This window comes from Arachis hypogaea, chromosome 3 (genome assembly GCF_003086295.3).
Source record: "Arachis hypogaea cultivar Tifrunner chromosome 3, arahy.Tifrunner.gnm2.J5K5, whole genome shotgun sequence".
In the NCBI taxonomy this organism is placed as follows: Eukaryota; Viridiplantae; Streptophyta; class Magnoliopsida; order Fabales; family Fabaceae; genus Arachis; species Arachis hypogaea.
This window is the reverse complement of record NC_092038.1, coordinates 120,600,348-120,626,396: the sequence shown is the minus strand read 5'-3', so window position 1 is coordinate 120,626,396 and position 26,049 is coordinate 120,600,348. Positions and strand designations below refer to the sequence as shown.

Here is a 26,049-nt window from a genome sequence, read left to right as displayed (position 1 = left end):
ACTAAAGCCCAATGCCAAGCAAAGTCCTAGACTACAAGAAGAAATTGGGTTCCACTAACCCAACATGAGGTGGAGCCTTAACACAAAACAAGATGGGACCTATTAGGATAGGATGCAGGACCTGGGACCCCAGAATTTGTATGAAAGAAGAGCCTACAGGAGTGCCACTCAACTGAGCCACCACGTTTGAAAATAAGGTGGTACCCAATGGGAACCAAAAAAGAGAGGATACCACGTTGACATTGGGCAGAAGACGATCCAAAAAGCGAAGGCTCACCCCCTTCTCACTTAAAGGAGAGGCGATCGGCAGTGAAGGATTTTTCTAAATTAAAAATTAAAAACTTAACACAAATAAAAGTATTTAATTGTTTACTCTAATCTGTGATACTTAGGGCCGAAAGATCCTTTCCTTTTTACACAACTAGATATTTTAAATTTCAAACTACAACATAAAAACCAACAACCCACTTCTTCTCAGTTTTCTTATTGGAGCCAACACTAGCGTGTAATCCTATTTTCCACTCTTCTTCTGTCCTTTCCCGTTTTTTTCTTTTCTTTTCTTTTACATATGTGAATTGTGATTTTCCTCTTTTATCAATTCTGTTTCGCACTATCTCCATAATTATTACCCTTCGCAATTCATCTTGTTATTAATCTTGACTATCCTCTCTCCTTTGTGATGCACATCAGACTCTGTTCTTCTTCCATAGTCTTAGGATTTAGGATTGTTATCTCGTCTAAAATTAGGATTTAGAATTTAGAAATTAAAATTTGACCTTTTCTTTATATTGACAAATTATAGATTACATGGAAAAAGGAAAATTAATTCCGGGATTTCATTTCAATCCCACTGATGTAGAGCTTCTAAAGTATTTTTTGAAGAGAAAAGTGACAGGCAAAAAGCTACCCAATGTGATTGCTGAGATTAACGTTTATCAGTATTGTCCCTGGGATCTCCAAGGTTAGAACTAAGCGCATCTCTTTGTCTTTGGCTGTGTTTGGTTTAGCATTGGTAAAGAGAAAAGTGTCTTTTAAATTTCTTTAATACTTTTATTTTGTGTTTGATTATTTCTTCTCCTTTGAATGCAGATGTGATTTTACATTCTAAATCCATTTTTATGTAAAAAAAATTATTTTCAAGAACACTTTATTTTAACTTTAATCTCTGAAATGCGTTTTTTTTAGGATGAGTTCATCCAACTCTTTGGTAAACTATAATTTTATAGAGTTCACCCAATCCTCTAACGAACTTCATCCAAATTCTCTCTAAAAACCTGGCTGAGAATAAAATTGAAATTTTTAAGTCATTATCATCGTCTCCAACAATATATGAGTACACAAAAGTATACACAACAAGCCAAGAGTGGCTTCTTCAATGTTGCCGGTGCCAATAGCATATTTAACCAGGATTTTTCTGTTATGAAAATACGTAGTGAGGTTTGGTTTGGTAAAAAAAAAAAAAAATATTGAAATGAAAAAAGATGAGTGCTGCAAAGACATTCTCTTTTTACATAAAAATATATCTTTGGTATAGAAAACTGTTTTTGAAATAAATTAAAATAATTCATTATTAACATCTTTATATACATAGATCTATTTTTTTGAACTTAAATTGTCTAAATGATAAGCCTTCAAACAAATGCATATCGAATACTGCATGTAGATTGCCCAAACAAATGTGTTGGCGCAACAAATGCATAAGAATTTAAACTATATCACTTCTTATATAAATTTTTTTAAATAATTTGTTACTTACATGTTTGCTGAAGCAAAAAATAAATAAATAAATAAACAAACGTTTTTTGTTTATTTATTTCCAGGTAAGTCACATCTGAAAAGTGGGGATTTGGAGTGGTACTTCTTCTGTGCAAGAGGAAAAAATTATGGAATTGGGTCGAAGACGAACCGTGCTATAAAGAATGGGTACTGGAAAGCTACTGGTATGGACAAAGCTATTGTTCAGCATGACAAGCAAACAGTGGGGATGATGAAAACCCTTGTTTTCCACACTGGGAAACCGCCTCATGGGACCCGAACTGATTGGGTTATGCATGAGTATAGGCTTCAAGATAAAGACCTTACTGATAAAGGAATTGCTCAGGTGATCACCAATCAATTGTTTCTTAAGAAGATATTTGCAGCTTGTATTTGTCTAATTTCGCTGTTTGTATTAACAACATTCTTGACATTGTTTGTTTACTTATACATCTAGTGACCATTGTGAATGTCTTTTAATTAGTTCTCCTGATTTATTTTCATGGCAGGACTCTTATGTTATCTGTAAGGTGTTCCGAAAGGAGGGTCATGGCCCACGGAGCGGTGCACAATATAGGAAACCATTTAATGAAGAAGATTGGGATGATGATGATGACGATGATGATGATCATCACGTTGTTGAGGAGGGGGGAACCCCTTCAACTGCTTTGGTTGCGCCGGTTTCCATTCAGTCTATGACATTGGATGGCTCTTCTTACATGAAGGCAACCTCTGTTTCATGTGAGTCGGGACCTGTGGCTACTTCTCCTGTCCCATCAACTCCTTCTTCAGATGCAAGCATTCACACGGTTAATAATTCAACAGTGACTGATCTCTCCAAAGACGAAAAAACAGTACCTAAGGTATGTAATCTGGTCTTCTTTCTCATGTGCTTGCTTTTACCTTCTTTTTAGGAAATGCTTTTAATTTTAGTTTTATTATTTTGAACTTCTTCAAACCGCAAACACCGCCCCGGGGGACTTTTAGTGACTTATTTTGGATATTATTCCAATCTTCTTTAGTCCTCCATTGCTGGTATAATCCTCTCTAAATTCGATTGTGTTTTTTAGCTCTTCCTATTATAAGTATATTTGAGTTTGCAGTATAAATTAAGTTTGATGGTAATGAGATATTCAATTGAAGGGCTTGTGATCTCATTAAATTTGTCTTATGATATGTTTGCACAATCTTTTTATTCATATTGAAATATGTTGTGAATCTTGAGGACTAACATAAGTTTGATGTTTGTAATCAGGAAAATATTGCTGCCGGTGACCTCTTGAGTAAGTTTTTTGAGGGTTTGGAAGACCTCGAGTCTGAATACACTCCAAATGGAATGGGCTTGGATGACTTCGCCCCAAATGGAATAAACTATGATGACTTGGGGCACTTGGATTTGATTGATTGCAATTTCCTCTAGTTCTACTTCTAGCCGTCTCACAATCTAAAAGTTGTAGATTTTTGTTTAGATTTAACAGTTGCTTTTTCATTTTGTAAATGTCTAATTTGTTGTTTATATTACATGTTTTTTTGGTTCAGATCACAGGTTCGATCATATTTTTTTTATTTTATGATTTTTCTGTGCTACACATAAAACACACCTAAGGATAGAACTCCCATGCACGTATAATGCAAGCAAATATACAACGATCTATGTGCTTTAGATTAAACCCACCTTTAACCCAACTATATAATTGCTTTCTGCTTGGTTCATTGTACGAGGTCCATTGCCTCTTTCAGTCCTTGGAGTTGCTAATACTAATCGATTTTATTAGATAGACTATAACTTTTTTAAATAATGTGAATAATAGATTTTATAGTTTTAAAATTGACTCAATAAAGTAAAAAAATACTTCATCCTCTAATTACTTCTTAAACTTTAATTTTAAGATAATCATCTGCACAATTAATGAATTGAACATTCAGTCATTGTTAACTATACATGAATAAATCGAATAAAAAAAATAACCATCGAATTAAGAATAACTTTCAAACTTCCACCACTTACTTAAACAAATAAGTGAATTGACAACTCGACCAACCCAAGTTAGTTATTTATTTATTTATTTTAAAAAAGAGAGCTAATAGTTCAGTAACATAGTCTGAAAACAGACAAAAAAAATCTTATTTAGTCCATGCTATGTTTTTGTACATGAGGCCCAAATATTTTTTTTTGTCTATGTTCCCTACTCATGTTAAACACTATTTTGGTTCGCCAATGAGCCATAGCTCACACGGCATTTCGCCCCCTCCCCACCTCAAAGGTCTCGGGTTCGAGTCCTATCAGCTGCATCCAAGGAGAAAAATTGGTAAGTATGTGAGGAGTGTGTGGGTGTGTATTGTACCTAGGATTGGGGGTTGTCCAATCCGTTGGGGTACCTAGGATTGGGAATTGTCCAATCCACCGACCAAAAAAAAAAAACACTATTTTGGTTCCAAAAGTCCTATTAGGTATTCCAAAAAATATGTAGCTTTCTAGTATTATAGAATCTTAATTTTCGAACCAAGTTGGGTTGGTCTAGTGGTTAGCTCACTAGTCCGCTTAAGCAAGTGTCGGGAGTTTGAATTCTGCCTTGTGCATGTAGCAATCCATTGGCCAGCGGCAAACCCTTAAATAGAGATCAGTATTTTTAGTAAAGTACCCCAAAAATCAAAAGGCGGATTAGTCCTAACAAAATCCATTGGCCAGCGGCAAACCCTTATCGCGGCGGATTAGTCCTTGACCTGCCGGATTGAGGGATACCGTGGAAAACAAAAAAAAAAGAATCTTAATTTTCGAATGCTTAAATCAGTTATGGTGTCGTGCCTCTTATTTGATTTTTCAAAATAACTATCGACCCAAGTTCACACCATGCCATGCCTCATGAACCATGCATGACAAATGTGTGACATACATGTACAAGGAATATCAATAATTAATCAAAAGATTAAAGCAAAATAAGAAAAAATCAAAAGACTTACGATGAATTTGTGATTGACAGCGACAAATGTCTCGTATGAGTTATAGATGAAAATAAGAATTGAAGTATGAGAGACAAATTAAAAAAATATATTTGTAAAAAAATAAATAAAAAATAATTTAAAGATATATTTGTCTCTTTATAAAAAAGATTTAGTTATTTTTTCTAAATATTAAAAAAATTAATTCTTTTAAATAATTTTAATATAAATTTTTTTTAATAATTAAATTTTTCTAATGGTCTTTTATATAATTTTTTCAAAATATTATTGCCACTAATATGGTATACTGAAATTAGTCTTTTTAAGGTTTTTTTTATTTCAAACTAAAGCGGATTGATAATAGGAGATTGTAGGTTTTGAGATGAATTAGAGTAAATATAAAATTTTTAATAGAGAAGATAATTTTTTTAATGGGAGTTGAAATTAGTTAATCAACTCCATAGAGTCCTTCAATCATATTAACACATGGAAGAGAGGATCCACTAATGTGAAAATTTGATAAATTAGGAGTCTATATTATTATCTCTTTTGTTCAAGTTTTGCAAGCTGAACTATTATCAGAGGATATTACAAGTTACTATTTTACTAGATCTATTTGGGAGAATTTAGTACCACTACGAATTGAGTTATTCATTTGGTTTTTGTTAGTGGGCAGAGTCAATACCAATGAGAGATTAAGTAAATTTGGCATTATTGATTATAATAATAGTATGTGTTTTATGTAACAGGATAATGAGAATTTTTATCACTTGTTTATTCATTGTGAATTTACTTGGTAGGTGTAGTGTGCTTGATTGAGTGCTTATAATAAATTATGATGTATTTCAAGTTCAATCAAACAATATTTTGAGAGTTAGACAAATGCACCTGTAAGAAAGGAAGAACATAACACGTGGTTGATTGGTTTTTTTTACTATTATTTGGAGCAGTTAACCGAAAAGAAATGACAAAATCTTTAGGAATTAAAAAATAAATATTGTGGAAGTAATCAATAAATCGATTAAGAATTGCAAAGAGGAGTAATATTTAATCTCTTAGATTGTTAATAGCATCGTCGAAAATAACTAAAAATTAATTTATTTTATTTATTTTGTATTTTCATATTACTACTTCACTTTGATGTGTTGAACTTTTTGTTAAAAAAAATTCCTTTTAAGTTTTTGAAATTTTAATAGATATGTGCCTTGGAATATACGCCAAATGGAATGAGATTGGATGACTTTGCCCCCAAATGGATTAAACGATAATGATTTGAATTACTTTTGGATTAACTTGTTAGGACGTTTGGTTTGTAGAAAATCTAATTTTATTATTTTTATTGTTTTTATTTTTTTTATAAAATTTAAAAAATAATAAATAAAAACGCAAATCAAACGCCCCTATTTCTTTATTTTGTAAATGTCTCATAGATTCTATTATAAACATCATAAATTAGACGCCAAAAAATAAACATGATAAATTTAATCATATTTTTATTTATAGCATTGATATCTTCCGTATAGAAGTACTTCCAACTAAATGATAAACTACTCGTATAAATTTTTAATTAACAGCTATGGATATAAATTAGATAACGTTAGCTGGTATTAAGCAATTGTCACTTATTTTTTCTAAATAAATGTTTTCCTTTCCTTCTCACTAAATATAGAAGGTAAACAAATAAATAATTGACTATCTGAAAGGAAATTCATTTACATAATAATCAGGGATAATAAAAAGAATTTCCTAACACAAGCAGTCAAAAGGCTCTGCTACGGTTAAGATCCAACTAAGACTATCTATGTTATTGAGTTTGACATATATCAGAGAAAATAAAATATCAACTCTACTCCCGGTAGGAAATGATGTAGTGGTGCCAAATGGCGATGTATTCATCTTGATTCAATGGCATAAGTTTCAGAGCCTCTTAAAAATGATCTGCGCCACCATATTTGGAATGCCTTGCTTAGATTTGGACATTCAGTGCCATGACTTGAGAAATACCTAAACCAAACCATAAACAGCACATGTTGTTGCTTCAAAGGTAACGTAAGAAGTGTCTGTCCCATGGCCTCCTCCATGGCCTTCATGTCAAGTCCTTTCCTGCATCTCTGTAACCAACCAAAGTCCAACAGCATAGGCCTAAACCATGCTTGGAGAAGCCCTGATCTCACTTCCAACCTGCATTGTAGTTTTCTTGTAGCCATGGCAATAATCAGAACCGCCGACACTCGGCTGAGTTCGTATCTGATCATGGGGGATGCATTTTCATGCATTCCAACAAGTTGCTGCTGATCTGCCCATATATTCACAAAGTCATCTGCTACTTGCCCATCAAGCATAATTTCTAGCAACCAGTTGATGTTATCGACTTGTCTTGAGATTCGCTCAATCAAAGTCTTGCTCGAATCTGTTTTTACCAAGAAACTTCTGGGAGGGATTGCGTCAGACGTCTCCTCAAAGAGGCTAACAAGTGAAGCCAGACATGAGCGGCAAACAGCATAGAGATCCTCCTTGCTGATGTCAAGATGGTTACACAGAAGACCCTTCATCAGGGACTTGAGTTCAGTTCTTGCATTGGCATCCTCACAAGTGCTGATAGACCAAACTAGTTGCCGCGCTATATTTGGCAGGAATTGGGAATCCGTTGAATCTTGCAAGTACAGTCTTGCTAGAATGTCTCTTGCAGTTGCATCATCAAACTTAAATCTTGTGAAGAGGCTTCTCAATTTCTCCTCTTCCTCCTCCGTCCAAGGAACAGCCTCAAGGTATTTCAAACAGGACAAAACCCCCTTGTTGAACATGATGCCTGCCGAAACCTATTCATATATCATGTCAAAGGCTATAACATTGAAGTCTCAACTATATGAAATTTGTTTTGACAGAAGAAACTCAATTTTGTAGCCTTGTTCTTAATTCCTTTTCAAGGTATGTAGAGTATATGGTTTTTTCTAACCCGTAACAAAGCAACAATAGACAAAGCCATAAGAGAATATCAGAACAGAAGAAATTGAATGGCACAAAAACGAACCTCCAAAATGTCAATGGATCGATAGACTCCAATCTTGATGAGCTTCTTTGTGACATCATCGTCATCTTCGAACATAAGCTCGATGGTGTCTCTGAAAACACCCAAGTTCTCAACTGCAGGAACCTCCATTCTACACATCTTGGGTGCTTCACTCGAATTCTTCAGCGACAAACCCTTCTTGTAATCGCCAACCAAATCCGCAAAAACCTCCGAGTTCGCGCTCAGAACTCCCGAATCAACCTCCAGAACCATGCAACTTCCTCTCTTCCCTCTCAAAGTCAATCTCACATCAAAGCCATTCTTGTTGACTCCTTCAACAGAACTGGAACTGGAACCTGAGCCCAAAATCTCCGGCGGCGACGACCGGAAACTCGGCGCAGTGGGAGCACGGAAGCTTGCGGATCGTAGTTCAGGTTCGGGCTCAATCGTGACGGCGGGATCGGAGTCGATGGGAGAGACCCTTCCGGGAGAGAGGATCCGGCGAGGGTCAATCCGAGAGACGATGGGGAAGGGGGATTTAGGGGAGTTGGGGACGGAGGCGAGCGTGGTGTGCTTCGATAATGATGAAAGCGTTTCGGTTTTGTTGCGGGGCGATTTGGTGTGAGAGAATGAAGAGTTTTCGGGGCTCGCCGGAGGGGTGGTAAATGAGCAGCACCACGTCCGCCGCCGGGAAACGAGCTTCCGGTCTCTACGGGACGACAAGTAGTCCATTTTGGGGCGGGTGAGTCACAGACTCAGTTACGCCGCTGAGTTAGTGAGCGAGTACGAGTTATAGTGAAAATGCAAATGGGAGAGGAGCTGAGCTGACAGCCTAGTAGTGTCACGAGAGATGATGCCTATTTTTTGGTTTCTTGCGGTCGGATGGCCTTTTCATTTTTGAGGTGAAAGTGGTAGTTAGATACAGAAACCAATTGATGATTGTACTTCACTCACAACAATCCGACAAGTGAAGTCAAGTATCCATCAAAAGGCGCTGCCAACGCTCAAGCAAGGAATTCACAATTCACTGACTCCCCGTGTGAACCACTGTTCAATGTTCAAGCAAATATTTACTTCGGATTAGGGTAAACACAAAACACTATCTGCATATTAGTTCTTTTACAATTGATTCGAAAGTCCATCATTTTAGGCCTATTTACTTGACGGGCTTCATCGTGACAAGCCCAAGCCGTCCCAAATTCAAACAGCACCCAAGACCCAAGTTCTTTATAGTTTATACTTTATGCACTACTTTAGGCCTCCAACCCAAACTGAAAATGCCACGTGCATGGCATATATATAACATACATGACCAATTGACCATCATGCATGAATTAACCTTCTCTCACAGCGTCACTCACCCACGGGGAAAAAAAATGTAAGAAAGTTACATGATTGAAAGCGCTAGAAAGAAGAAACTTTGGGAGCGAGATGTAAATATAAAGATAGAGAGAGCATACGCGATATGAGATGCAACAGAATTATTGGTTACAAGGGAATATAATATATGAATGAATAGAATAAAATAAAATCATATATGATACATCATATACATGGGTTTGAAAGCATCCAGATCTTGATATGATATATAGATCTAAGCGTCGCCATCAAGCATGATACGCCTCCATAACGAGCGTCCACGTTCCACATGACCATAACTGAGTCAATGACGTCCACCAAACCTCATTGGCGGTGCCTTCCTAACACGTAATCTCTATTTCGCCCCCCAAATTTCCCCTTTTAGGAACCATACAAAACACGTTCCCCACTCCTATTCTATGTAAATTCTCTCTTGTACTATGGTCTCCATCACGCGACACCTGTCTTCAACACACCCCACTTTTTGTGCGCCACGTGCACCCCTTCCCTCTTCCCTCGCCACGTTGCTCTTGCGTGGTCCACCCTCTCATGCTTAGCCGCCACTGTATCCACCGTGCTTCTCGTCCCCCCTTCCTCCACAACTATATATAAACCACTCCATTTCAATTTATTTGTACTCTTTCTCACACAACGGATTTCTATTTTCAATCACGATCGATATAGTTGCTTGGTGAGCGACTTCTTATCATTCATGTTAATAGTATTTGGCGTTTCAATTCGACATACATAAAGAATTAAAACAAGAGAATATATAATGGAGGCACCGATGGTATCCATTGAACGGAGTTCATCGATTGAAAGGGAACCCAGAACTCTCAGCATCGACCAACTTGAATCCGCAAGGGTTAGTAAGTGCTTTTTAATTATCTCTCTTTTATTTCATTATTATTATTATCTCATTATTTTATTTCTTAGCTTCCGATCCACAACTATATATGCCTAATATGGGATGTTATATATTGTTATGGAATTTACAGAATTTAGCGATGTACATATTGAATACAAAGCCTATAGAAGAAGCTTCCAGAATTTTCACAGAGGTAATTGCTTAATTAATTATTCTCTGCTAGTTTATTTTATTGTAGAGATTTCGCTGTTGGTAATATTATGGATATATTGGGCAGTTACCCTAAGAATAAACCAAAATATTAATCTGCCAGAATTGTGAATTTTATTTGTACATTAAAATCATCCGTCACTAAAATTATTTTTAATTTATTTTTAATGTATATATTTTAGCATGTATTTTATATTAATAACTAATTTTAATGTCACGTAACATATTTTTTATTTTTTGGTGGTTTTATATATTTTAAAACAAAATAACTTGTCATTTCAAATAGGTTAACCCTTTTTATAAATGCTGGCAAAATAATAGGCAAAAATAATAAAAGTATTAGTTATGTATTATTTTTAGTTTTTTTTTACATTATTACATAATAAGTATAAGTATACACATTTTAAGTTTTTTATCTATTTTATTGGATTATAAAATATTGTATTTTATTAAATTTTAGATAATGTATGATTTTTTATAAAATTTATATTTTAAATAATTTATTTATTTAAAATGTAAAATTATTGAAAAATATTGGTATAGTTAATTTGATAGTAATAATAGTAATAATATCTCTGTATTACGTACTGGAGGCATGCACACGGCTAGGGTGGATAAGATAATGGAGTTCCCATGCATGAGAACTTGCACTATATCCATATTTTATTTGTCGAATATATTTTAACATGTTTTAAAAAATTTAATCTGTCATATCTTCTCCTTGTATGACTTTATATATATATATATATATATATATATATATATATATATATATATAGGGTACTGTTTATTTTTACTCAAAAGGGGGTGTAAACGTACGACTGTTAATTTTTTTTATTTAGATGTTAGATAATTAAAAAAATAATTTTTAAGAAGATAATTATCTGGATGTATACTTTTATAGCTAATAGTTTTAATTTTAGATAGTGAATATTTTTAATGGCATAATAATATATTAAGTGTAAAATTTAATATATATATATATATAAATTAAAGTATATATTAAAATTAGTTATTAATATAAATATTTTAAAATATAAAATATATATTAAAAATATGTTATGGAATAATTTTATAGCAGATAGTTTTAGTTTTAGTCTTAGTCTTTTAGACAGTGAATATTTTTAATGACAATAATGATACTATATTATTTATTTTGTTAAATTTAAAATTTATATATATTTTAAAAAAATTCAGATATATAACAAAATTAGTTATTAAATATAAAATATATATTAAAATATAAAATATAATTAAAAATAAATTAAACAAAATAATATTTTAAAAAATTAGTTAGGTTTACCGATATGATAATATATTATGGATGGTTTTTTTAAAAATCAAAAAGTAAATTATATATATATATATATATATATATATATATATATATATATATATATATATATATATATAGTGTTACTAGGTATTTTTTAAAAATTATCTATCATTCAGTTTAAAAAAAATTAAAAAACAAGTATTTTTTATAAAAAATAAGTAACTTATATAAAAAATAAGTAACTTTTTATAAAAGTGTAATATTTTGGCTGAGCAGTAGTTTCATTCTGTATTTATGCCATGTGCAGGGTCTACAGCTGGTGGTTAGTGCAGCTTGCCGTATGGGATATACAGGGATGGATATGGATCCTGCCCAAGAATTGCAAAATATGAGAGATGATGACCCTGCTGCACATGATGCTTTCAGGGACATAGCATCTGCACCTTTCTAGAACGTATATCAAATAACAATATGACTCTCTTCAGTTACGTATTGTTGCTGCTGATGAGAGATCTTCAATGTAGTCTTTGTAAATATTTGTCAACATGGGATGAAATTTTGGGTTTTGGTCTTCTATAATTTTTATGGTGTCGCTGGATTATTCGTTGTTTTTCACGGATGCTTTCAATTTTATTTTATTTTATTTTATTTCAAAAATTTGATGAGAATAGTGTTGGTTTTGTAACAATTAAATCATGATTTGACTGGAGAAAGCGACTATGTTGAAAATATGATTTGGTTTATAAGTGGGGGAAGACGATTTGGTCCTGGAAGTAGTGGTCTAAGTTAGGCTGCCAACGCGAGACTCAATTTCGTACACAGTGAGTAGTTTACATCCTTAGTGTCCAATAAAGATTGGTCGATCATATAGCTCCGTGCACAGAAATAGAGAATTATAAAAAAAAAAATATAAATAAATAATCTTAATCGGTTAAGTTTATCAGTTAATTTTAAATAATTATAATTAATAATTAATAGTTTTATATTTTTTAAAAAATAAATTTAAATAATTATTAATTAGTGATTAATTAATATAAAATATAATTTAAAAATAATTATTAGCTTATTATTAATTATACCTTTATTAATTATCTAAGTTATAATAAAGTTATGAAAATTGTTCGTTGATTAAAGTACATTTTTTTAATTTTATATTTGGTTAGTTTTGGTGTATTCTATGATTATTGAGGTCTGGCATGCATTACATGGGTATGGGGCTGCGTAGGTAAAATCGGACGGTCCGATTTAGCGGGTATGTAATTGGACGATCTGATTACTGGCATGGAGGATAAACAAATTAGACCGTCTAATTTACGTATCATTGCTACGCATTGTGCATGCACTAACCAGCCACTAGACTTCTTCTCACATTCGAGTAAAATTTCAGTCTTCTATTTAGTGTTCCACCTTATTCTTCTCTTATTTTTAGACCTTTTTATCTCTTTTAAAACCTATTTTCTTTCTTTTATTGAAGCTCCAGCAATAACAAAAAAATTCAAGGGGAGATCAAGTTAAACAATATTAAGGAGACGAAGAATAAAAGATGTTAATCATCTAAAATTACATATTGTTAATTATTTTGATCTTTTTAATTATGTAAGTTTATTTTACTAAATTATTTTTTTAATTTAAATAATAATAATTAGGTTACATGTTATTTGAATATTTAGTTAATGTATGCCATTAGTTAGTTCAAGCGTTAGAGTTGTGTTAGTATAATTAGTGAATTAAGTAACATAAATTTATTTTTCCTGATCGAGGTATTATTATTATTTTTTTCTAGTGACCGTTAGTTTAGGTTTAGTTTACTAATTTAAACTAGGTTAGATAGTTAATTAATTTAGGAATAATGTGGTTAGTTAGTAGAATAGATTTTGTATGGTTGTTAATTTAATTTTTATATGTGTCCGTACAGTGATAATAATAATAATATATAACAAAAATGAGGAATCAGTTATATATATAAATATAAATTAGGTATTATTAATAGTTATTAATGTAAACCAAATAGGATTTAGTTTAGATATTAGAATTAGAATATATATTTTTATATTGTTGTCGAGTAATAATAATAATTAAATTTAATTTTAAATTTATTTGAGTTTAACATTCTATTTATATTAAACGAATGGAAATCGTTATTAAGAAATAAATAGGATCTAGATATTAGAAAATATAGTTTTTATGGAAATAATAGTAATAAATAGATGTTTATTTTAGTTTCATTTAAGGTTTATTAATTATGTTATGTTGCTTATGTGATAATGAGAATGGTAGAATGTTAAATATGGTATGTTAATTAAGTATGGTTATATTTGATTAATGTGATATATGACTATGTTTTGTAGGGTTCACGGATGTTAATATGTGATCATTATTTGCCATCGGATCCATATAATCCAATTGTGGAGGGGTATTTGCGGGAGACTAGATTTTATCACGTTTCACAGATCGGAGTTGTCCAATGTCAATCGGCATTGGTTAATGCTCTGATCGAAAGATGGCGGTCCGAGACTCATACTTTTCATTTTTCAATTGGCGAGTGTTCCGTGACGTTGGAGGATGTGGCGGTAATTTTTGACCTTCCGACAAATTGTATTCCATTTACAGGACCGACTTTGAGTAGTTATGAGGCATTAGAGGTCGAATGCCTCCATCATTTTGGTGTTGCACCCAGGAAGACAGAATGTAGAGGAAGTTTTGTAAAGTTGACTTGGTTTCGGAGACTAAAAGATCATATAGTCTTAGATAATGATATTCAGATTCAGAGGTATGTAAAGTGCCACATAATGTTATTATTTGGGACGATTATGTTTGGGGACAAGTCTGGGGCAGGAGTGCACTGGAAATTTCTTCCATTGCTCCGTAACTTCGGCGGGATCAGAGAATTTAGTTGGGGTTCGGCATGTTTGGCTCACTTGTATAGAGCATTGTGTAGGGCTACTCGTGTTGACTGCAAGGAGATTGATGGACCGCTGACCCTTCTGCTTACCTGGGCTTGGATTCTGTTCATACCCTGGGTCGAGCTCTCCGATCCGGGATGTTCTACAGACAAAGCGACCGATCTCTTCAGGTCAGGACAGCCCGACCTCTTCTCAAAGAGCTCGACCAAGTCACAGGAAAGCCCAATAAAGGGCCCAAACAGAGGAACACGTCCCGAATCCAAGGGCAGCCCAAGCCCGTAGAGATAAAGGCGGTTCCCTTAAGAAGACCTCACTCAAAGATAAGATAAGATAAAGATAACTATCTTATCTCCGGAAAGGTCACTCCCCACCATTATAAATACACTGGAGCACCTAGGTATAACTCATACTCTAATTCTACTCAATACCTGCTTAATACCCTTGCTAACTTAAGCATCGGAGTCCCTTGCAGGTACCCCCACCCTCCGAGGACGAAGGAATCAGCACCACCATCAAGTCCAACAAATCAGACACAGCATCTCCGACCCTTACAGAAGATCTCATCCGAGATCGACCTATAGTTTCAGATAACCCTCGGAACATTGGCGCTGTTGCTGGAGAACCTGGAAGTCATCCCATCACCATGGCGGACGACCATGATAACGACCACACCTCAGATCTAGAGGAAAGAACGCCGCATAAAAACGCAGACACCACCCCAAAAGATACTTCCCAAATCAACAACAAGAAGAACTCCCCAAACGAGGGAGCCATGGATGCATTTCAAGACCGGTTAAAACAACTTGAGGAAGAAGCCCTACGCCAACGAGAGGCTGAGAAGGACCTACAAAGGGAAATAAGGCGACGCTGGGAATTGGAGAACAAACTCCTAAAACTTGAAGCCGATGTCAAGACGAAAACCAGCTGATCCACTCCCGAAGATAGCACCCGCAAAGAGCAAGACCCATTCACCAAGGAGATCATGAAGACAAAAATTCCAAAGGACTTTAAACTTCCAGACATGACCTTATACGATGGCACTACAGATCTCGGCAATCATCTCAGTAATTTTAGAAGCAGAATGTATCTCACCGACGCCTCAGATGCAGTTCGTTGCAAAGCCTTTCCAACTACTTTAACAAAAACAACAATTATATGGTTCAACAATCTCCCTCCTAGGTCCATCTCAAGTTTTGACGACATGGCTAAGAAATTCATGGCCAGATTCTCCATTCAAAAGGACAAAGCTAAACATGTTCCGAGCTTACTGGGAATCAGACAAGGAGAATGGGAAACCCTGCGCAACTACATGGAAAGATTCAACAAGACATGCATGGACATACAGAACCTGCCAACAGAAGCCGCTATTATGGGCCTCATTAATGGATTACGAGAAAGGCCCTTTAGTCAATCTATATCAAAAAAGTACCTCATATCTCTGAACGAGGTGCAGGAACGAGCGGAGAAGTACATCAACATGGAGAAAAACTCCCTAATGGGAGAGACCTCGAAGGCCGGGTTCACCCCCCGGGATAAGGATAAAGACTCCAGAAAAAAAGAAGACCGACATAGAGAGAAAATTAAAAAATACCACAATTACACCCCTCTATGGGTGTCTCTTGTGGATGTATACAGAGAGGTTTGCAACACGGAAAAACTACCACCAGCTCGGCCACTCAAAGGCAAAAAAGGAGGAGGAAACCGGACTGGATATTGTGAATACCATCGGATCCACGGGCACTCCACCAATGAGTGTTTCAATTTAAAAAATGTCATAGAAAAGTCCGTACGAGAAGGAAAGCTAGATCGATATCTGGCCACCCATGATGATGAACAAAGAAAAAGAAGAAGAGCAGAAGATGTCGGACCAACCGCGCGATCATCTCGAACGCCAGAAAGACATGTCCACATGATACATGGCAGATTTGTCGGGGGAGGAATCTCCAAATCATCTCGCAAAAGACATCTCAAAGACGTATATCATGTCGCAAGAAAGGAGGAAACACCCGACATCCCGGCGATCACTTTTACAAAGGAAGACGCATCCGGCGTCGCATCAGGGCATGACGATCCCATGGTCATCACTATTATACTGGCAAACGCAGATCTTTACCGCACGCTAATAGACCAGGGGAGTTCTGCCGACATATTATTTAGAACGACTTTCGACAAACTCGGCCTAGAAGAAAAAGAACTCAGAGCGTATCCAGACAGCCTGTTCGGGCTAGGCGATACCCCAGTCCAACTGATGGGATACATCTCACTCCACACAACTTTCGGAAAAGGAAGTCAGTCAAGGACACTCAAAATAGATTACATCATAGTCGACATAAGTTCAGCCTACAATGCCCTAATAGGTCGGACAACGTTAAATCAACTCGGTGCAATAGTCTCGACTCCGCATCTATGCATGAAGTTCCCAACTGCAGGAGGAACAGCTACAATAAAAGCATATCAGAGGATGGCGCGCCGCTGTTATAATGTAAGTCTAAACCTCAGAGGCAGAGGAGAAGAATTCCACACAATTGTTCCCTGCCTCGAACAATCAAGCGGAATATGAGGCACTACTAGCTGGTTTGAAGCTGGCTAGGGAGGTTGGTGCTCAAAAACTTATCATCTTCAGCGACTCACAGGTAGTTACTTCACAAATAGCAAGAAGCTACCAAGCCAAAGATCCCACTATGAAAAAGTACTTGGATAAAACCAGGGAACAGCTTGGACAATTCGGAGAGTATGAGATTCGTCACATACCCCGAGAACAGAATGTCTGGGCCGATGCACTCTCAAAACTAGCCAGCACCAAACTAGGAGGCAACAATAGAAGCCTCATCCAAGAAATTCTACAGAATCCATCAATCTCAGAAGAAGAAAAAGTCCTAGCCATAACAGGTCGCGATCAGGGACGGATGACTCCCATAATTAACTACCTCAGAACAAAGCTCTCCCTACAGATGAGAAAGAGGCAAAGAGGTTAAAACGGGAAGCACAACACTATACCATCATAAATAATACTCTATACAAAAGAGGGATTTCAATATCATTGCTAAAATGCGTGCCGACTTCCAACACAAAAGATGTCCTAGAAGAAGTACACAGTGGCATTTGTGACAATCACCTCGGAGCGCAGGCACTTGCCAAAAAAAAAAGTACTTCGGGCAGGATTTTATTGGCCAACTCTACAAAAAGAAGCCATAGAATTTGTAAGGACATGTTCACCATGTCAGAAACATGCCAACTTTCATACCGCTCTGCCAGAGGAACTCATCAGCGTGACCTCACCTTGACTATTCGCAAAATGGGGACTCGATCTCCTCGGACCTTTTCCTCAAAGATCGGGACAAGTCAAATTCCTCATAGTAGGAATAGACTACTTCACAAAATGGATCGAGGCAGAACCCCTAGCCAATGCTACAGCTCAAAGAAGTCAGAAATTTCTATATAGAAACATCGTCACAAGGTTCAGAGTTCCATACTCCATCACTACAGACAATGGTACCCAATTCATAGACGCAGGCTTCAGAAAACTAGCGGCTGACTTGAATACAAAACAACAATTCACCTTTGTTGAGCACCCCCAAGCGAATGGGCAAGCTAAAGCTGCTAACAAAGTTATATTAGCAGGGTTAAAACGGAGATTATAGGATGCAAAAGGAACCTGGGCTGAGGAGCTCCCGTAAGTCCTATGGGCATATCAAACGACTCCACATTCCATGACAAAGGAGTCACCTTTCTGATTAGCTTACGGAATGGAGGCAATGATCCCAGTGGAGGTCGAAGAAAGATCACCCAGAGTAATCTATTTTAGCGAAAAAGCCAATTTCCAACTTCAAAGGGAAGAGCTCGACTTACTTCCAGAAATCCGAGAAAGAGCTCGGATAAGGGAAGAGGCGTTCAAACGACGAGTGGCCTCCAGATACAACCGAAAAGTAATACAGCGGGCCTTTGCTGAAGACGATCTCATCCTAATCTGAAATGACATAGGAACAACTCGACCTGGAGAAGGAAAGCTGATAGCAAACTGGAAAGGACCCTTCCGAGTCATAGAAGTACTGGGAAAGGGCTACTACAGGCTTTTCGAACTCGACGGGCGAGAGCTTCCTAGCTCATGACACGCCTACAACCTAAGAAGGTACTATAGCTAGGGATGATAAAAGATCTTGGACAAGGCGCACTCTTTTTCCTAAAAATGGTTTTTTAACGAGGCGCGCAGCCAAGACCTACAAATCACTCGAGTTAAGAAATTAACCCCTCATGTATATTTGCATTCTCTTTTAATAAAATTTGTTCAGATTCTCTATAAACGCTCAAGTCGTATTATTCTGAAATATTCATCGCCCGATTATAAAGCTATAGATCGACAGAAAGTGAAAACCAAATTCACTGCACGATCACGATAAAAACGAGGGTTAAAACCCAAATTCTACAAAATTGGCAAAGATGAAAATAGAATAATGCAAGAAGTTATTGAAAGTGATCCATAGAAAGGACCTGATGAGGTCCTAATAAAATGGATTGTTATAAAATAAGTTAAAGACTGGCCGGCACAAAAAGTCGGACCAGCCATAACAACCCAAGTTATAAGTAAAGCCCTGGAAAGAGGTCTGGCCAACCCTATAAAAGAGGATTACTATAACTTCGAAGAGCCTGCCATGAAGAAGTCGGACTCCTACAAAAAGTTACAAAGATAATCCCTGAAAGAGACCTGAACAAAGTCCAAGAAAGAGGATTATCAAGTAACTCAACGGGGCCCGACATGACGAAGTCGGCCCAGAAAGATAAGTTACAAAGATAATCCCTGAAAGAGACCTGAAAAAGGTCCAAGAAAGAGGATTATCAAGTAACTCGATGGGATCCGACATGACGAAGTCGGCCCAGAAAGATAAGTTACAAAGATAATCCCTGAAAGAGACCTGAACAAGGTCCAAGAAAGAAGATTATCAAGTAACTCGACAAAACCCGACGTGACGAAGTCGGCCCAGAAAGATGTAAAGCTACAAAAGGTAATCCCCGAAAGAGACCTGAACAAGGTCTAAGAAAGAGGATTACCAAGTAACTTGACAGGACCCGACATGATGAAGTCAGGCCCAGAACACACAAATTACAAAAATAGTCCCCAAAAGAGACCTAAATAAGGTCCAAAAAGGAGGATTACAAACAAAACCGAGCCAAAGAATCAAGCTGATCATGTCGGACAAAATCTTAGCCTACGAAGGTACCAAGATGAGTGCAAGCAGACATGATATAAAAACAACTAAGTTATGTTAATAGCAAGCTCCAGAGGCCACCAAAATCAGCCCCCGAAGCTTGAAAACTACTTTGTTTTTCAAAATAAAGTTGCTAAACAAGCAACCAAAAGAAGTACCAACAGTCAGCAAAATACCATTTACAAAATAAAGAGTTCAACAGCCCACAAGCCGGGCTATTTACATTAAACAGAAAGAAAACTCAGTCAACATTAGAAGACTTCTCAGCAGCATCACCTCGGGGTGAAGGAGGACGAGTCTGAAGAGGCACCGCATCTACCGTCCCATCATCTCGGTTAAAGATTTGGCAATCCGGTTCCCCTTCTGGACGATTGATCTCAGTAGTAGAAGTTGGAGAAGTCGGCACAGCAGAAGTCTTGGTAGCAAGCAGTGAAGGACGATCATCATCATCATCATCATCGGGATCGTCAGGGACAATCTTACCATCCCTAACAATATTGTCCAGGCTAATAAGGGAAAGGTCGAGATCTGGCGTAAGAACTCGAAATTGCTCTTTCAGATTCTCATAAGCCGCAGTAACACTACCTACAAGATGACTTTGAATTTCGGAGTAATCGGCCTGAACAGATTCCAACCTACTCCTGAGCTCCATCATCTCTCTATAAGTAGTAACATAGCTATCCTTATGTTTTAGAGCTGTATCCTCGGCCAGTTGCGCGGCAGCCGCCAGACCAACAGCCCGGGCCTTTTCCCCCTTCAGCTCCTTTTTCAGATCGGCCACTTCTACCTCGAGATCCTCTTTTAAACCCTTAATTCGGTCAAACTCTGATTTCGCCTCCTCCATAAAGGCCTTGGTAGCATGGATAGGAAGTTCTTGAGTAGTTTGGTATAAAGCCGCTCCTATGTGTGCCAGTGTAATACCACTCCGAGTAATAAAGTCAAAATGACGAAGAATGGATACATCGTCGGTAGGCATGACACCATAAGGAGCAATCTGTTGATCTACAAACCCAACTACATCAAATTCGGGAGCACCAAGATTAAATGGCTCGACAGTCCGAGGTCTTTTTGGAGGAGGAGCAATTGAAGGAGCAGAGATACCAACTGAAGTCTGAGGCAGATCGATCAAACGAACCCGGGGAGTCGGGATCATCCTCCTCGGCCCAGGAGAGCTCGGGACAGATGGCTTCAACAAAACCTGAGAGGACCCTTCTCCGACCACTTTGTCCGGGACGTTTTGAGCTGCGGTAGCCTTCCTCGCCTTCTTAAAGGCCTTCAGTGAGTCATTATTCTTCGACATCTCTGAAAAACAAGAAAAACGCAACGACTTATGAATATCCAGAAAGAAAAGTAGAAAATAAAAGACATGGGAACACAGTTTATAAAATACCCAATACAACAGGAATCAAGGATGGATCCCCCAGAAATTTCTTGGTCTCAAGATGAGGAGGTTCCCCCCAAATATCCTCCAAAGCAGCGACAAAGGCCTGCTCGACCTCGTCTAACATCTCCCAGGTATACCTAGACACAACTACATTCCTCTGCCACTCTAAAGGAAAACGAGGCTCGCCATTCTCATCCAGGAAGAAAGGACGAGCTCCTTCAACAGCTCGGATCTTGAAAAAGTAATTCTTAAAATCGCAGAAAGACTCATCATACATGGAGAAGACCTTATGTCCCTAGGCCAACCTAAAAGAAATCCAAGAAGCTTTCTTTTTGGTAGTTCCAGGCTTGGTCAACAGAAACAGATACAGAAAAAAGGGTTAAAGAAGGCTTAACACCGAATTCATGGCAAACCAGCTGAAAAATCTTAATAAAACCCTAAGAATTCGGATGAAGCTGAGATGGGGCCACATTACAAGACCACAACAGGTCGGTTTCAAAGGAAGTAAAAGGAAGGTAATATCCATTTGGCTAAAGAAGAAATCATATGCATAAAAGAAAGGACGCTCCCCCTGGGTCAGAACAGGAAAGCAGACTATGTCATCAGAATCGGGTGCCACCAGCTCATAGTTGCGTTCTTGATTCTCACTACTACATATCCGATGGTGTTTTCTAAGCTCCACACAGAACTCCGCGTTAGCTAGAGATACACATAGCAACACAAGGGAGTCCAACCAGTCGGACATCCCCTCAGGAACCTTAGAGGACGCCTCGACAATATTTTTGTGAGACGACATGGCCAACTAATCCTACAAACAAAAGGAAACGGGTTACTAATCCAAAAACAAATTCGGGCAATATGGAAGCAACTCGGACAACGCAACCTCAAGCACACAAACAGTAAAAGGAAAACCCCAAGACACACAATGAGGTCCAGGGGCATCCTTTGGAGGCAATGACAGCGTAAAGTCTCAGAAAAAGCTATAAAGATAAAACTCTCTCCCAAACAAACAACGTCCCGAGGAGAAAAAGGCGAAAGTCAAAGGAAAGTCATCAAAAACCATCATTACTATCAAAGAAAAGTCATCAACAAAAACAAAATCATCAATGGAGTAAACAAGTTATCAAAGGAGCAACCTTTTTCAAAACAGCAGTACGAAAATCAACGACAACACACGAAGCCTAAAAAAAAGCCAAAACCAGAAAAATCACCCAAAGCATACATAAGGACAAAAGAAGACCAGGAAACAGGCGTCACAGCAATAAACCAAGTACAGAAACAAGGAAAAAATTCAAGCTTCCCAACATACATCAAAAGAAAGCAGCAGAAATAAACAGTGAAGAGAAAACAAAAGCCAACCTGGAAGAAGGAAGAAAGCTTCGAAAAAGAACAGCAGAGAATCGACTACGATGTGGAAGCACCAAGCGAATGCCAAAGCGTCACAAGAGAGAAAACGAGAAATGCAGGAAAGGAAACGGCGAAAAAGAAGGGAAGTTACAAGGAAAAGAAAACCGTCTCTTGGATACAAAATTTGAATAAAGGAAACCAAGAGAAACGGGGCATTAAAACCAATTAATGAGGGCATTAAAACCCTCGCACATTCCAAGGCTAGGACGCTAATACAAAAGCGCGCGCTCTCAGAGGAAGCAAAAACGTTTCGCATTCAAAAAAGAACTCTACAAAGATAAAGATTCGAAGTCCTAAAAAATAACACTCTACCTCCAAATAAAGACCGAGCTTGAGAAGGGGCACTGTTCATACCCTGGGTCGAGCTCTCCGCCCCAGGATATTCTACAGACAAAGCGACCGATCTCTTCAGGTCAGGACGACTCGACCTCTTCTCAAAGAGCTCGGCCAAGTCACAGGAAAGCCCAATAAAGGGCCCAAACTGAAGAACACGTCCCGAATCCAAGGGTAGCCCAAGCCCGTAGAGATAAAGGCGGTTCCCTTAAGAAGACCTCACTCAAAGATAAGATAAGATAAAGATAACTATCTTATCTCTGGAAAGGTCACTCCCCACCATTATAAATACACTGGAGCACCCAGGTATAACTCATACTCTGATTCTACTCAATACCTGCTTAATACCCTTGCTAACTTAACCATCGGAGTCCCTTGCAGGTACTCCCACCCTCCGGGGACGAAGGAATCAGCACCACCATCAAGTCCATCAAATTAGACACAGCATCTTCGACCCTTGCAGAAGATCTCATCCGAGATCGACCTATAGTTTCAGGTAACCCTTGGAACAGATTCGTTTACCATTTCTCTCGCTTATACCAGGCAATCCTTAAGTCTTTCCACTTGCTAATAGGTAAGTTCAAGCATCATCTGCTTTGAGTAAGTGCATCACCTTTTAATTGAGAGTTTTATCATAATTTTTTTTATAATGAGCTGTTTGATGTCAGATGGCGTAATTGGAACCCTGATGAATGGCCTTACAGATATCATTCTCTAGCTCACTATAGGAGGGTATTGGACGATCTGCAGAAAGGACAAGTATGTGATATTCAGTTGTTTTTATATTTTTGATTAGCCGTATTATTATCTGGTGTGTAATACTCTGTTACCTTCAATGCGTTCAGTTTGTTTGGAGGCATATGCAGTTGATCGCATTGAGGCGGGTGTGATTCCGACTGACATCTGCCACCACTCGGTTATTTGGAGTGCAACCGTGCCGCTGATCTCTTTTGAATGCATTGAGTGGCATGCGTCTGATAGGTTTAGGAGACAGTTTGGTTTGAGTCAGGGTGTGCCTCATCAAGCGCGAGACCTAGGTGATGCACATGGCGAGGTCTTGACTGGACCTAAGAATGAAGATTGGTCCGATGTGCATTCATTCTGGGTCATGCAATGGACGAATAGTCAGGGTGTGCCTCATCAAGCGCGAGACCTAGGTGATGCACATGGCGAGGTCTTGACTGGACCTAAGAATGAAGATTGGTCCGATGTGCATTCATTCTGGGTCATGCAATGGACGAATCGGTATAGTCACATTCTTGCTGATCCACTGGTTCCATTACATAATCCCTTGGATATTTACATGCAATGGTATCGGGGGACATATGGTGCCCACTTGCAACTGACCGATCTCGCAATTCAAGAGAATCAAGAGGGCCACCCAGCGGATCATCAGGAGAACCAATAGCAGCAAACAGAACCACCGCCTCCATCACCGCCCCCACCACCACCCCCAGTTTCTCAGCCAGAAACACAAGAGGCACCTCAGTCATATATTCCTCAGACTCAGCCCGCGGATTACTTTACTCCATCAGTTCCATTACATCAACAGTATTGGGGTGTTCCACATTTTGACTCAGGAGAACAAGCCTCATTTAGCCAGTTACTTGGATTCATGGCTCCGCAGCATCCGAGTGGTATTGCTTCAAGTAGGATGTCGTTAGACTCGAGAGCTCGACACCATACATCCTCATCACATTCTGGCGGTCGACATTCTATTGATTCGAGTAGGAGTGATGCTTCCATCGTAGGTATCATACAGAGCGGGAACCCACGGCGTATTCTGACGAGTCTAATTCAAGAGAGTAATAAGGCAGCTGCTGATGAGGCTGATGACTACCTAGTAGATCGTCTAGATGAGGATGAGGATGATGATGATAACGATGATGAGGATGAGGATGAGGATGAGGAAGAGAATGTGGATGATACAAATGATGATGACTCCCACGGCGACGATCCAGCGCCTAGTGCAGGTAAAATAATTTACTTGCGTGAATTCAATGTATCAGCTATATTTATTTAAGAAATACATTTTATTAGAGCTTGTTCTATTTTGATAGGTACGGCCCACAAGTGAAAAGGGAAAAGGCTATGACCTCAGGACTGATCCTCCTCGCTGATGCGCTAATAGATATACTCTATCTGCTTTTAAAAGGGTTGCAAAGAAATGCAAAAAGTTCTGTAATAAAATCATGCATTATAACATAATATTAGACAATAAAAAATTTGTTTTATTCAAATTTACCTATGTTGACGATAAGCTTCTACAAGTACGGAGCCTTGAACTTTCTCAGGAAGTTTAACTCTATATGCCTGATACAAAACATGTGGAAAGCCCTAGGAGGAGACCAGGCTCCGTTACTCCGAATAATAGATGAGTTGATGGATTCATGTCTGTCAGATATAAGGCCCACACCGTCACGCGTCACCACATGCTGTCGCAAGTTACTGAGAAAAAAGTGCCACGCGTCAGATGTCTCTCCCTCCACTATCGCAAATGCAATGGGCACAATATTGTTGTTGCCGTCCTGAGAAACTACCACCAACAGACAACCTTTATATTTTTCATACAAATGAGTTCCGTCTACCTGCACTATTGACTTGCAATGTCAGAATGCTCTAATACAAGGGTAATAACTCCAGAAGACTCGATGTAAGACACAAATGTCAGGAACCAAGTCATCACCCTGGTACGCAAGCATTGTTTCAAAGTAAACGACCGCTGATGGCTCTTTGTGACACATGGCCTCAAACCATATGGGCAAAGCTTCATACGAAGCTTCCCACCCGCCGAAAATTGACTCCACTGCCTTCTGCGTTGCTAACCAGGCTTTGCGATAACTTACGGTATAATTAAACTTCGACTGTACCTCCGCAATGACTGATTTTACCTTTATAGATGGGTCAACTTCTACCAACGGCTTAATTGCTTCTGCAAATGTGTCGGAACCCAATTTGGAATGATCTTGAGATATGGTTGCTCAAGTACACGTGTGACTACCATTGTACCTCCTTATCTCCCAACAGTACTTTTTGGACATTTTACTCACCCTGATCAGCCAGTCACAACCAGCACCGTACTATGTACATTTAGCATAGAATGTTGTTGGCTCCGACTCGTACACCCGATAATCCACGCCTTGACAGATTGTATAATCTTTCATCGCCTTAATCACTGCCTCCCTAGAACTAAATTCCATTCCATGATAAATTCACCATCCGCTACAACAGGAAGCTCTGCTACATTCACACCAGAAATTATGTACTCTGATTAATAATTATAAATTGGTCATATAAATATAAATAAGTAATTAAATACATAAGAAATAAAAAATCAACCATAAAACTAAACACTAATTACCATAGTTATCAGAACCGAATCGGTCATCAACCGTGTCAA

At 37.8% G+C, this 26,049-nt stretch overlaps 3 protein-coding genes across 3 annotated transcripts; 1 reads left to right on the top strand and 2 right to left on the bottom strand.

Annotated features, from left to right (window-relative positions):
• Positions 1-200: 200 nt before the first annotated feature.
• LOC112791122 (NAC domain-containing protein 82) lies at positions 201-3,293 on the top strand. Its single transcript, XM_025833841.3, has 4 exons — positions 201-961; positions 1,821-2,101; positions 2,265-2,618; positions 3,011-3,293. Exons 1-4 carry the CDS (start codon positions 808-810, stop codon positions 3,173-3,175), a joined length of 954 nt encoding a protein of 317 aa, XP_025689626.1. The 5' UTR covers positions 201-807; the 3' UTR covers positions 3,176-3,293.
• Positions 3,294-6,361: 3,068 nt separating this feature from the next.
• LOC112791121 (BTB/POZ domain-containing protein At2g13690) lies at positions 6,362-9,147 on the bottom strand. The gene is made up of 2 exons (XM_025833839.2): positions 7,727-9,147; positions 6,362-7,514 (listed from the first exon to the last, which is right to left on the bottom strand). The coding sequence occupies exons 1-2, from the start codon at positions 8,435-8,437 to the stop codon at positions 6,588-6,590; spliced, it is 1,638 nt and encodes a 545-aa protein (XP_025689624.1). The 5' UTR covers positions 8,438-9,147; the 3' UTR covers positions 6,362-6,587.
• A 15,766-nt stretch (positions 9,148-24,913) lies between these two features.
• Positions 24,914-25,813, bottom strand: LOC140183564 (uncharacterized). The gene is made up of 3 exons (XM_072232016.1): positions 25,738-25,813; positions 25,325-25,614; positions 24,914-25,237 (listed from the first exon to the last, which is right to left on the bottom strand). The coding sequence occupies exons 1-3, from the start codon at positions 25,811-25,813 to the stop codon at positions 24,914-24,916; spliced, it is 690 nt and encodes a 229-aa protein (XP_072088117.1).
• Between the last annotated feature and the right edge of the window lie 236 nt (positions 25,814-26,049).